Source organism: Salmo salar, chromosome ssa06 (assembly GCF_905237065.1).
Source record: "Salmo salar chromosome ssa06, Ssal_v3.1, whole genome shotgun sequence".
NCBI lineage: Eukaryota > Metazoa > Chordata > Actinopteri > Salmoniformes > Salmonidae > Salmo > Salmo salar.
Window position 1 is genome coordinate 32586463 of NC_059447.1, and position 13362 is coordinate 32599824.

At 48.8% G+C, this 13362-nt stretch overlaps 1 protein-coding gene across 1 annotated transcript in view; it reads right to left on the reverse strand.

The window, feature by feature from the left end:
• The window catches only part of LOC106607065 (E3 ubiquitin-protein ligase SMURF2), a 60052-nt gene that overhangs the window by 2678 nt on the left and 44012 nt on the right, over positions 1-13362 (reverse strand). The window contains exons 9-19 of the mRNA XM_045720310.1: positions 12293-12377; positions 10598-10756; positions 10396-10449; positions 5247-5448; positions 3562-3665; positions 2819-2933; positions 2002-2180; positions 1560-1697; positions 1163-1283; positions 798-999; positions 60-135 (exon numbers count right to left, since the gene is read on the reverse strand). Of these exons, the coding sequence (XP_045576266.1) occupies positions 60-135; positions 798-999; positions 1163-1283; positions 1560-1697; positions 2002-2180; positions 2819-2933; positions 3562-3665; positions 5247-5448; positions 10396-10449; positions 10598-10756; positions 12293-12377 (1435 nt within the window). The remainder of the gene's footprint in view (positions 1-59; positions 136-797; positions 1000-1162; positions 1284-1559; positions 1698-2001; positions 2181-2818; positions 2934-3561; positions 3666-5246; positions 5449-10395; positions 10450-10597; positions 10757-12292; positions 12378-13362) is intronic.

Sequence of the window (13362 nt, forward strand, 5' to 3'; positions counted from 1 at the left end):
CGAAGGCATACATTGTTCCTGAAGGGCAAGCTGCAGGGTCAGAGCAGACAGACACTCACCAGGTGTGGGCTTTGGGCAGGTTGTTGGAGTTGGCATCGATCTGGTGGATGGTGAAGAGTCGTGGGCCTGCAGCACCTGTAACATATCAACAGTTACTGTGAAGCACAATGGCAGAGCACACTTCACTCACACACAAAAGACAGTACTGTACTGGACAGCTTGCTCAGCGGTGCCAAGTGTGGGCACTAAGAGCACTGGGTTTGTGTATGTTGTCATTGGCCTGCGCGGACCTTGGTATTTAGACCAGCAGCAGCGATGGTCCTGTTATGTAACATGGAAGAGCAGAGTGAAGCGGCATGTCAGACAGGAAGAGCAGTGGATCACAGTGTGTTCCGCACGCCTGGGTGCTCTCTGGGCATCCTGTCTGACAGACTGGACCCACTGAACTACTGGACTCAGCTCAGCCTGCTCTGCACAGAGGGTTCAGCTCAGGCAACAACAACAACACACTCTGAGGCCTGCTGAGCTGCCTCGGGGTACAGTAGAGTATAATACAAACAACCCTCACCCAAACAACCCTCACCCAAACAACCCTCACCCATGTCCCTCTCATAAATATTCGTTACGCTGTCATAACAAATGTTATAAGCCGTCATAACAATCAATATTACATGCTTATAGGGGGTGGACAAGGGCTAGCTAGCAAGCAACTCTCCCAGTGAAGCGCAGTGAAACACTGAGAACCTAACTATGTAGCTGCTGTACATGTCCCAGGAGGGTGAGTGCTGTGAGGGTACCTTGGAGGGCTTTGAAGCCTTGCAGGGGGACCCTGGAGGAGCCGGTGACAAACTGCAGCAACCTGGCCCGGCGCTCCTCATCGTACGACTCCACGGCCTTCCAGAACCACTTGACGATGTTGGTGTCGGGGGTGCAGTGCTTCAGCCGCGTGTTGGACTTCCAGTCGTTGATGTCGATCTTACCCAGGCCACACACTATGAGCTGAGGTGGAGAGAGGGAGAGAATGTCAAATGAAAGTCAAAGGGAAACTGTAGGGAGGAAATGGATGGGGAAAATGCTGATGTCTGGGAGACTGGAGTCCCTTTTTAAAGGATGGACAGTGAAGATAAGTACTGCTAGTCTGGGGGATGTGTCTCATTCATACCTCCAGCTCTTTCTCGTCGAAAGCCTTGAGCAGGTGCTGGGAGATGACCTCGTTGAAGCCCTTCTGTAGGGCCAGGAACTGAGCCTCGATGCCTCGCAGGAAACGCCAGTTCACATACAGCCTGTAGGGAACGAGGGAGAGGGAAAGAGAGAGTCAGAGATCGATGATTCATACTGGAACGTGAAGGCAAAGCCATGATTCTGAGCCTCTTTGAGGGGTATAGCAAAGCCTTCACATGTACTTCACTCCCTAATCCTAGGTCAGTTAACTGTGGCTGGTCACTTGCAGCTAAGCTCATCTGAAATCCAAACAGTACCTCCTCCCTGCTGGGCTTGACTGTCGACTGCTAGACCAACCCTCTTCCTGTGTGGTGAGGGGTCGGTGGGGGAGTACTCACCTGACATACTCCTTCTTGGTGTCCTGGGTGACCTGGATGATTTTGCCGTTGGGTTTGAGTTCGTGCTGGATGATCTCCCCGTAGGCATTGTGCTCCACACAGAAGGTGTGGTCCAACACGCCTGTGATGTCATTGTCCCTGAGAGGTGAGAGAGACGGACATGGGGGTTAGAGAGAGATGGTGCTGGGGGAGGGGGAATGTTAATGAATGTATGGATCAAAGTTCAGTTGAAGAGCTCATCATGTGTAGCTACATGATCATGAGTGGTTCTTTTAGGGACTTTAAACATACACCAGTAGACGTTATAGATCACATACACCAAATTATTACCCGTTGAATTAAAATGAGCCATTACAAAGTATTGTCATTAAAAACCATGTTCATCTCTGTGTGCGCATCTTGGTCTGTGTGAGGATGTTGTTCCCATTTCCTTCCTACTCACAGGATCCAGACCAGGCTGTTGTGGAGGTCTGGGTCCACTGACTCCATGTCGTCCAGGGTGATGGGTTTCCCCAGCAGCTGTTTGTAGAAGGGCAGGGTGAAGCCCCCGTCTATGTAGTGGCCGTGGAACACCGCCATGCCCATGATACGACCCACAAAGTGGAAGTAGGACAGGTGCTCCTGGGGAGGGGGACAGAAACACCTTTAGTCCTCTTAAACACTTCATAGTACATCCATTTAACATGGCATCTCCCAGTCTTCAGAGAATTACCAAGATTGAGCAACTCAAGGCAGAATCCTAACTTAAGATGCATGCATGCAACTCAAACGTTTTCTTAAGTCATGCATTTATGTCGATGGGAGATTTGCGCTATAATTCAGATTTCCTCACGCATGTCTTAAAATAGGATTGGGCCCTTGGTAAATAATAAATACCTGCTATTCTTACAGCTGGGAATTTATTGCAGTGTGTAATCCTAACAAAGGTTAGGACTCAAAAGGTGAGCTGCAGCATCCAAACTATTTGCAGTAGTAAACTATTTCCCTTATGATGGATTTAACAACCAAATGCTATAGAGGCAGTAAAGAGTCTCAACACAGCAATTAAATAGTTGCCTAATTCATCACCAGTCTCCAGGAGATCTAGCATCTAGCATGAGAACAGCTGATAGGGAAATGGAAGGCCAAACAAATAAACAGGCAGAGGAGAGACAGAGACAGAGAGATTGTGCAAGACTAGAGCAGATGAGCGGTCCGTGTGACCTGGTCTTTCACATCACAGCGGGGCGGGCTGGTGGCGGCGTCTGGCCCTGACTCACCGGGTTGACGGCCGAGTCGGGGTTAATCTGCAGGGTGTAGATGTCATCGCGGGAGTACTGGAACAGCCCGTAGTACGGATTCAGCATCTCATGGGACAGCAGATACAGCCACTCCCTGCACACCCAGGAGACACAGAGAGGGACAGATAAAGAGAGACAGACGATGAGAACATCCATTGTGAAATCTTTTGATCCATATAATATTTTTTCAAGGCAGGGAACATCAATTTCAGAAAGTGAATACTCCATGGCAATTTAAAAAGCAGAAGTATAATTCTCAGATTGGGTGCTTTAAATCAATATTACCCCTTGGGGGCCAACCTTGTTTCAGCAGATGGTGGCATTGAAATCAAAATCAAATCAAATGTTATTTGTCACATACTTCGTAAACAACAGGTGTAGACTAACAGTGAAATGCTTACTGATGGGCCCTTCCCAACAACGCAGAGAGAAAAATATAGAACAAATAATAACACGAGGAATAAATACACAATGAGATAACTTGGCTATATACTTGAGTCAAAAGAGTTGGTGCTAAGAGGGTCAATGCAGACAGTCCGGGTAGCTATTTGGTTAACTAGCTAGTAGACTAATGTCTTGGGGTAGAAGCTGTTCAGGGTCCTGTTGGTTCCAGACCTGGTACATTTACTTCTCTAACACACAATAGAAATCTTCTTTGTTCCATGATGATGCATATTGAGCATAACTTAGTTTTTTCCTCATGCTTTGCTGTGGATTCCTACCTGGCCACTCCTCCGTAGTCCAGCCCCTCCTCCCCTTTAAACTTCACCATCAGTCTCTTCCACAGGTCCTTCGGCCTCATCTTCATCACCTGGCGGTAAGACTCCTGTAACACATACAGAGATGCACCTTTGTAACGAACGGGACTGGGATGGAGGACTGCACCCCCAAACCTACTGAGTACTTCCATCAGAGACCATCTGGTAAATACTGTACAGTCCAGGGTCTGTGGCCAGAGGGATGCATCTATCTGCACTGTAACGTCTGTGTGTGAGTGATGCTGGCTCTGGGGACTGAGCCAAAGAATAAACATTCCTGTGCTCTGTCATTTAGGACCAGCTTGGCTGGCCCCTGCCTGCCTAGCAGTGATGTACGCCCTCTCCTCCCCTACCAAAGTAATCAAAGGGCATTATCAGGAGGTGGCGGTGATAAGAGGACATTCCCCAACGCGACACATTCCACCAAGAGATCCCGTGAGTCCCCCCCCCCCCACCACTGTCCCAGTCTCAGTGGCTCATGGGAAACGGGGTAGGAATGCAGAGCATGAGTCTGGCCAAGCCCGACCTGTCTGCCTGTCCTAAACTTGCAAACCAATGACCAAAGACCTGTGCAATTCCAAATTGCTTCAAGCTGAAGACAAAACAAACCGAAGAAAAGAAGGAACTGTCCTGAAACAATGATGAGAAACACCCCATGTTCCTCGCCAGAGCGGGCTTCTGTAGAACATTACACTGCAGTGTTTTAGTAACAAACTTTCCTCCTGGTACTCAAGAGTCTGGGATCATTACACCCCACTCTGGGTTGCTGCCTTCACCCCACATGCCGAGAGCTGCAGACACAGGCCCACAATGTCCAGCACGTTCCAAGTGTCGGGGACAGTCTCATTAAAAGTGGATTGGGAGAATAATAGTAAACAGACAGAACAGGAGAGTGGAACAATAACACCGCTTCCCCCCAGAGCTGGTCCACCGTGCCCTCCAGTTACACTGAGGATGTGTTAGCGGTGACACCAGAGAAATAAGGCCTCTTATCTTTAATAGAATGTACACACTGAGACAGCTTGACAGTCCACCAGCTGACACTTGCCCACACAGTCGTATTTCTAACAGCTCGGCGTGTCCAGAAAAGCGATGAAGTTACGTCTAGCCTTAAAATCCACCCCCATCTCCCTTTCGTGTTGAGATCAGCCAACAAAAATGTCTTTCTTCAGATTAACAGACAAAGCTGTTCCAGCACATTCCATCACATATTTTACGAGGGTCATGTAGTCTGTTGCAGGTGTTGTTGCTCTGATGAGGCTCCACACCTCCCAAACTAGAAAACCTCCCCCACTGAGGAGTGCACTTCACAAAAGCCTCATTTCAAATACGAGGTCTGCTTTGGATATGAACATACTCTCTTCACACATCATAGATAATAGCGTGGTGGATAACGCCGTGACAGAAACATGACGAGCAACGACCTTGAGAGGAGAGGGAAGTAGAGGATGGGAAAACCATTGCCTGAGGTTTGAAAGTGAGGTAAACTATCTGGTATAATAAACTTGTAAATGAGAGTGAGGAAAATGTCCAGAGTTGATGATTTCCTTCAGGATCGGGATAGTCAACCTCTTCAGTAATACTAATTAAAGACTCAATGCTGGTTGTGTTCAAGAACTGAGGGAATAACACTAATTCGACGGTCTCACCTCAAAGATCTCCTCGCGGGACACCTCTATGCGGCAGTGGCCTGCCTGGGGCTGCTGCTGGGACAGCTCCTGGCGGAGGATCTTCAGCTTCTGCACCAGGTCCCTCTTGTACTTGGGCACCGTGAGGCACTCGGCCTCCTCTGGCAGATTACCTGGAGACACCAGTGCCTGCTGGGCCTGGTCCTTCAGCTGGGTCTGACGGCTGGGGATGGAGAAAAAGAGAAAGAGAAGAGATGGAGAGGGAAAGATCATTGTTGAGACTTGGGGTCGTAACAACACGTACAGGTACACAAAAATAAAACACCACAAAAAAAATAAAACCCAGAAACCCTAAAACCTCCAAATAAAGCCAGGCAGGAATTCTGTCTCCCTCCTTTTGCTGACTGGAGAACGAGAGGTAAACACACTGAGGTCATCTGGGAAGCACATCAAGTCAAACAAGCTGCCATGTGCCCACAGACATAGGTGGAGGTGATATTTCGGAACAAGCACACACGAGGGGGCAGAGCCAGAGGGTGGTGTGATGTGTCTGTAGGTGCCACATTGTCTGTCTGTTTACAGGACGGAGGTGAGGTGCAGCCAGTGACCCTTCCTCCACGCCCCGCCAGGCTCTCCATACAAACGGCTCTGTCGTACGCTCCCCGCGGGCAACTCTGTGGGCCCCTGCCGTGCTGGGCTCTGCCAGCTCACAGGTGTGTGCCATGCCACCTCCCCACCTGGCGCTGGACCCACGGTGGTCTCACAGAGAGCGACAGCACGGCACAGACAGAGAGAAAATAGACAGTTCTACAGGGTGGGGGGGGGAGCAAAATGTGGCTACAGCAAGAGGACATCTGCATATAGATTCAGTGTCGGTCTCATTCTGCACTGACAGTGAGGGTTAAATGAGGGTCAATAGACCTCATGTCTTCAGCTTAAATTGTTCAGGAAGGTTCTGTTTATTAACAAGAGTGACATTTCAATGCAAGTTCCTTCATAAGAGGATACGTGTTGCTGACTATAGGAAACCAATAAATGAACCACCAAGATGTGTAGCGTCCCTAACAGCTAAGACAACCACCTCAGTGGGTGGCTGTAACTGTGATAACTGTGATAACACATCAGTGCTGTAGAGCGGTTAACCTCCAAATCAAAAAACAGGCTATGAGTATGATCTGTGGTGGTACTGAACGAGGTCCTTGACTCCTGCCCAAATCTCTGGCATGAGAGTGAACTTCTGAACCACGGCACTGGTGGTGGAAGGCTCTTCTGCTCAGAAACAGAAACACGCACACATGGACGACACACACACACACACACACACACACACACACACACACACACACACACACACACACACACACACACACACAGACACAGAGAGAATCAAAAGGCCCTTTATGGAGCCAGCGCTGGAGGATTATTTGCATGCTGGCCTTTTGCACTTTAGTGGGGCGTAGTGGGCACACTCACCCCCCGAGCAGGGTCATAAACACCAGGCTGTACAGCCGGCCACAAAGGGTTGTGTGTGTGAGTGAGAGAGAGGGGCAGAGTGTGTAAAGACATGCTTCCCAGACGGAAAAGTTCAGAAGATCGTGTGCATATATTATGACAGCATTTTGTGACGTTTTGGACTTCGGTTAGTTTTCTTCTTCTGTTGTTCGGGCACATGACATTTTTTCTTGCCGAAGTCAGTACCTGAAGTCTACACCACTTTGTCTGTGATTGGTCAACAGTAGGGATTCTTCAGTAAAGTCTTTGTTGTCATTCAACCAGAGATGACTCGTTTTCATGCACATTTTTTCATTTAGAAATATTACTGCATCAAACATCTTAGTTAGGTGTAAAATTGCGCTAAGATTTCCTCTGCAAAAACATCTAAATGAATGACAGATTTCTTGAGTTATCTTAGATTTATTCAAACTATTTGGAGGAAGTGTATACTGGCTACGGCATCTCAAAATTGACAAACAGTACTATTACTGCTTTCAAGCGAAGGTCTTTTAAGGGAGTACCCCAACACACTGGTTCGGTTCGCCTAGCTGACTACGGCAAGCCGCCAGGCCGAACTGAAGCATGCTGACGCCTTATGTGTGTGGGGAAGTGTGAGAGAGGGTAAGCAGAGAGTCTGTGACAGGAGAATCATGGAGCAACAACCCATCCTGGCTAAATGGATTTACCTAGGCCCAAAAAGTACTGGATCATATAATATTGGATGGGCCAAAAGCACTGAAATCCAGTCAGTTCTAACAACTCAGCAAATCTATTTCTGTCTGGGACACCTACCAAACACCTGCCATTCACTGTACTATACAAAACCACACAACCTTTTATTAGGTATAATGTCATCAAATATGGCAAATACACAATCCTAGCTCTGAAAAAGATGTGTTTGGAGGGTCATACACTGAGCAGGAGTAATGGACAGTCATGTAGCAGCCGTCCTGATCTTTATATCCACACACCATAATACACAGTGACAGCTTATTCTAAGGAGTGACTGCTCTAGGCTCCCACTGTCTTTGGTCTCGTCTAGCTGAGCTGAACTGGCCACTTCCTGCGATCCCAGAGAGCAGCAGGGCCCCATAGGGCACTCCAGTCCTCCTCCTCAATCTCTTTATTTCCTGCAGACTAGACTCAGAGGGGGGAGGGTGGAGGTAGGAAGGGCTGCCTCCGGACAGCACCCAAACAGAGAGGAACACTCAGACAGGGAGAGGAGAGGTACTGAGCCACAGAGCAGCACTCCCTTCAGTTTCACTCATAAATCAAATATTCCTGCCCGTCACACACACACACACACACACACACACACACACACACACACACACACACACACACACACACACACACACAGCCTAGTGCGCATTCTCTCTTTTTCTAACTTGTTTTAAGAGAGTAAGATGGCGTGGTGTGTTACCTGCTGAAGCTCAGACAGTAATACAGTGAACTCAGTGTAAAGCTAGAGAACACTAGACTCCTGGGAACTGATCCTCTGAGTGTTCATGCCAGAGTTCAGAGGGCAGATCTGAGGCCCGACAAGGATTTTGTTACCTATTGTCCAGTGACCAGGCTTAGAGTCAGGAGATTGCAACATCACAGGGTGAGTCTAACCAAAAGCGTATTGTGGCCCGCTGAGGCAATGTCTTTAGCAAATAAAAGGGGTAATAAACTATAGCTTGAAGGACACGTATATATCAAACATTTTTGTGGGATGACAGCATGAGGGGTGAACATTTCTGAAATCGTTTGCCTTGATAAAAGGCAGATGTCTTGATGGAAAACCACGCCGGCCTTCTGATATCTTTTCCAGAGTTTTGTCGCTGGTTGGAATGTCACTCTCACCCCTCGTCTCAGCCAGAGTCCAGCTTCTCTGCTCCACAGCGGTCCGTGAGGGGACAAAATCAGAGAAGGTATTCTCAGATAGGATGATCCAGTCAGACTGGGTCAGGCCCATGAGCCCTCTACTAACCAGCAGACTGCACACTCCAAACCTCTGAGCCACCAACCAATGTGTGTTACATTAGCACACACCTACATTTACATTTAAGTCATTTAGCAGACGCTCTTATCCAGAGCGACTTAGAAATTGGTGGATTCACCTTATGATATCCAGTGGAACAACCACTTTACAATAGTGAATCTAAATCTTTTAAGGGGGGGGTTAGAAGGATTACTTTATCCTATCCTAGGTATTCCTTAAAGAGGTGGGGTTTCAGGTGTCTCCAGAAGGTGGTGATTGACTCCGCTGTCCTGGCGTCGTGAGGGAGCTTGTTCCACCATTGGGGTGCCAGAGCAGCGAACAGGCAGCCTAATTCTGACAGTTTTTTTCATTCATTGGTCTTTTGACCAATCAGATCAGCTCTGAAAAAGATCTGATGTCAAAGATCTGATGTGATTAGTCAAACTACCAACTAGTGGGAAAAAAATCTGAATTGGGCTGCATGTGTAAATGCAGCCTTGGGTTCGCCAAGACAAAGCCAAGGGTCTCTCCCTTTAAAGCAGAACCCAGGGAAGGTATGTGGTTGGACCCAGGGCCCATCGTACATCATTCTAATGGCCACAGACCCGCTCTTGGCTCAGCTTAAACACCTTCCATTTCAATACAATTATTCCTCTCAAACAAAGACATCAATAACCTAGAAAACTCTAACTCCCAACTTTAAAGTGAAATAATAATCGGACCAGTGCTTTTTAAAGAGAAGAAACAATGTGCACTGCTTTTCACACATCTGGACATTATTGTGCTTAAGACAAGATTCCTGCATTACAAACATGGCGTGCCAGCCTGGGATTTAATATGATTTTCAGAGGACCGCAGAACAAGAAAAAGCATCAAAGTCCCAAACACGTTCTTTGATTTTTCAGAACAGGGGAAAATAACACCAGATCTTTTCATCGGTGCATTCCGCCTCTCCCGGCACGGAGCAGGAATGAGGTCAGACGGAGGAGGCCCACCGAAGCCGCCCGTACTCTGCTCCACCTTTACACTGCACTGTGGGTAATGCTGCAGCTATCGTTACATGGGCCATGTTTGAACAGCTGCGAGGAAAGATTCTGAAGCGCATGCACTGACGAACACTGCACACACAGGCACGCACGCACCACACACACACACACACACACACACACACACACACACACACACACACACACACACACACACACACACACACACACACACACACACACACACACACACACACACACACACACACACACACACACAATTCATTCATTGACTCGGGCATCAAATTTATGCTCTGTTTCCTGGACGTAAGACGCTCCTCAGCCACAGACACATCAGTCTTGGTTTCCACATTGTTATCTGATGTCGAGCCAAAACAAGCTTTGTGACGGATTGTGTGCTAAAACCCCTGCATGATCAAAACCGCTGCCGGGCGGTGGAATGCAGCTTTGTGCGTGCAGTGTGTGTGTCTGGATGGGTGAGGTTGTGTGTGGGAGTGTGTGAGGGAGAGTGTGTGCACAGGAGAAAGGCTGCTCTGATAGCTGAACCCCAACAGGTGTTTAACACACCTTGGCACTGGACTCTCCTGTAAAACATCCTGTGTGGGGGAGTCAATATGTCTGTGTGTGTATCTGTGTGTGTCTGTCTGTGTGCAGTCTGTTCTGTCTCCCCAGAACCAAGTGTTGGAGAAATAGAGGGCCTCACCTGATTGGACTGTTCTGAATTTCGATGCCGCTGCGGGAACCATTGGGGCTTGGGCTGCGGAACACAAAACAAAACACCACAGTTACACAGCCACACTGCCAGCCAGTCATACAGTACAGTTCTCCCTCAACTACTTCTCATTTCATCTGGGCTGTTATGAGGCTCTGGTTTATTTGTGGCGCTGGTATAACCCGATACTCACTTAAGGACTAGATGCAGGTTGGCGGAGAGGCGCGGGTCTGTGAACTGCGTGGTGCGGTTGTTGTGGTCCACAAAGTAGACCCGGCCAGTGGCTGTGTTCCTGATCTCCCAGCCAGGGGGCAGTGGGCCCAGCTCCTCACAGTTTACATTACTCAGGTCTCTGGGAAGCACAAATCCCCAACACAGTCAGAGGTGAAGGGCAGAAAATCAAAAGAATCAAAGAATGAGACGTAAGACCAATCAAAGTCAAGGTATGAAGCAGTCCTCGAGGCTGACGGTAACTGGGAAACAAAGAGGCGCGAGAAAAGATCCCAAAACGACATGACTTTTATTCCATTTTTCTTCTTCCCGTCTACATGATTTATTGCTGCCATGCAATCCTTTCAGCTGGACTCCTTTAGCTGTCTGTGGAGAGCAACTAAGAAATGACAGCAGCCCCACTTCAGCGGTAGTGACTTATCGGACAGCCAAATGACCAAGCCTCTCAGCACTGGGAGCTTGGCAGTCCAGCATCTGCTGCACCACCAGGGTGTGGCGTGACCAACAGGATAGCATCAAGTGCAAGAAAAACGCCATCTATCACACGTATTTCCACGGGGGGAAGAGAACAGCAACGTCTAGGTATTTTTCAATCACTGACTTTCTTTCTATTGACTCTATTCCCAGTAGACTGACGTGTTGATGTGTGGTGATCCATGAGACATGCCTGAGTGAGTGGCGTCTCTGAGCCACATGTAGAGTAGGGCTGAAGGCTGTGTGCTGAGAGCTGAGGGTATGGAGGCAGAGGTCGTGCCAGAGGTGTCTGCTGTGAATCCTCTCAGATCCCTGTGGTTTACATTTACATGCCATTTAGTGGACGCTTTTATCCAAAGCGGCTTAAAGTCATGGGTGTATACATTTCACATACGGGTGGTCCCGGGAATCGAACCCACTATCCTGCCATTGCAAGCACCATGCTCTACCAACTGAGCGACAAAGGACTGTGACACCAGCCCTCTATCGTAGCTTGTCAGCATGTAACCAGCAGCACATTTACAGAAGGTTCCGGACAAGCCTGAGGACAGCTAGCCACTGATTGTCCATCCTATGACAGAAACATAGGTGGGGTAGGTGGTCTATATCAACAGCCTCACCCAAACCTGCATGAAACTACATTACATCATCCCAGATCATCCTGTTTTTGTCATCAGCCTCAAATCATTTGTGTTGGAAATACTTAATGAGTGTACTGGGTATAGTGTACCTGGGCACTGTGTGTTCAGACAGTGGTGGTGGGTATACCTGGGCACTGTGTGTTCAGACAGTGGTGGTGGGTATACCTGGGCACTGTGTGTTCAGACAGTGGTGGTGGGTATACCTGAGCACTGTGTGTTCAGACAGTGGTGGTGGGTATACCTGGGCACTGTGTGTTCAGACAGTGGTGGTGGGTGTACCTGGGCACTGTGTGTTCAGACAGTGGTGGTGGGTATACCTGGGCACTGTGTGTTCAGACAGTGGTGGTGGGTGTACCTGGGCACTGTGTGTTCAGACAGTGGTGGTGGGTATACCTGGGCACTGTGTGTTCAGACAGTGGTGGTGGGTGTTGGGCACTGTGTGTTCAGACAGTGGTGGTGGGTATACCTGGGCACTGTGTGTTCAGACAGTGGTGGTGGGTATACCTGGGCACTGTGTGTTCAGACAGTGGTGGTGGGTGTACCTGGGCACTCGAGGGTCGTGCCATGTGCTGACTCCTGTCTGGGTGTGGAGGAAGTAGACCTGGCCCTGCTGCGTGGTCCTCTGCTCTGTAAGGGGGGAACAATAGCATGGCTACTCATACAGGTATAAGAGGTACAGAGCAACGGTTACAGACAAGTACACACATGTGAGAGATGAGTGAGAGAGTGGGATGAGTGAGAGATGAGTGAGAGATGAGTAAGATGAGTGTGAGATGAGTAAGATGAGTGTGAGATGAGTAAGATGAGTGTGAGATGAGTAAGAGGGTGAGAGATGAGAGATCAGTGTGAGATGAGTAAGAGGGTGAGAGTGAGAGATGAGTGAGAGATGTGAGTGGATGATAAGGAAAATAGAGCTGTTAGTTATACATTTGTTCCACTGTGAGGATTGTTAATGGTGCGTCAATGTGCGTGCGTATCTTGATCCGAGCGTGTGTGGAAGCGTAAGAGAGATCACACAGACGGAGATAAAAGCAGGGATTGAGTCAGTTTGGATCCCAGTTGCAGGGCTGACAGGGGGAGAAGATGGTTGTCTGTGTGTGGGTGAGCTCATTCATCACAGCTTGACAGAGATATTTCCATGAGCTTGGAAGCCCTGTTCTGCCATTCCTTTGGTCACACCGCCCTGCCTCTCTAACATGCGTGTATATAACTTCCACCCCGCCGAGCACCGATGCGCCCAATGCATTCTGTACAGAGTGACACTTCTTGGCCGACCTTGGCCCGCCACTGGGGCTGCTGACAGCGGTTCAGAGGAGCTGGCCCAAAAAGACACAGCACCCTCCTAATCTTGAAGAGCTGGGCTGGGCTGCTGTGATTTACTCCTCTGGCCAGCGCTCCTAAATCCTCAGCAAGACTACACAGTGTCTGAATATCAAGCGGCCGCCCGCGGGCTGCATGTGAGGAAGGAGAGAGGAGGGGGAGGAGAGAGCGGCTGCCGCCAGCCTTTAACTGCTAGATCGATTCAATTGGTTCTTTAAAATGGGGCCTGTCAGGCTGCTTATGCTGCGCTGCAGAGTCATGGTGGCTGTGCTGTTGGGACTGAATAGGGACA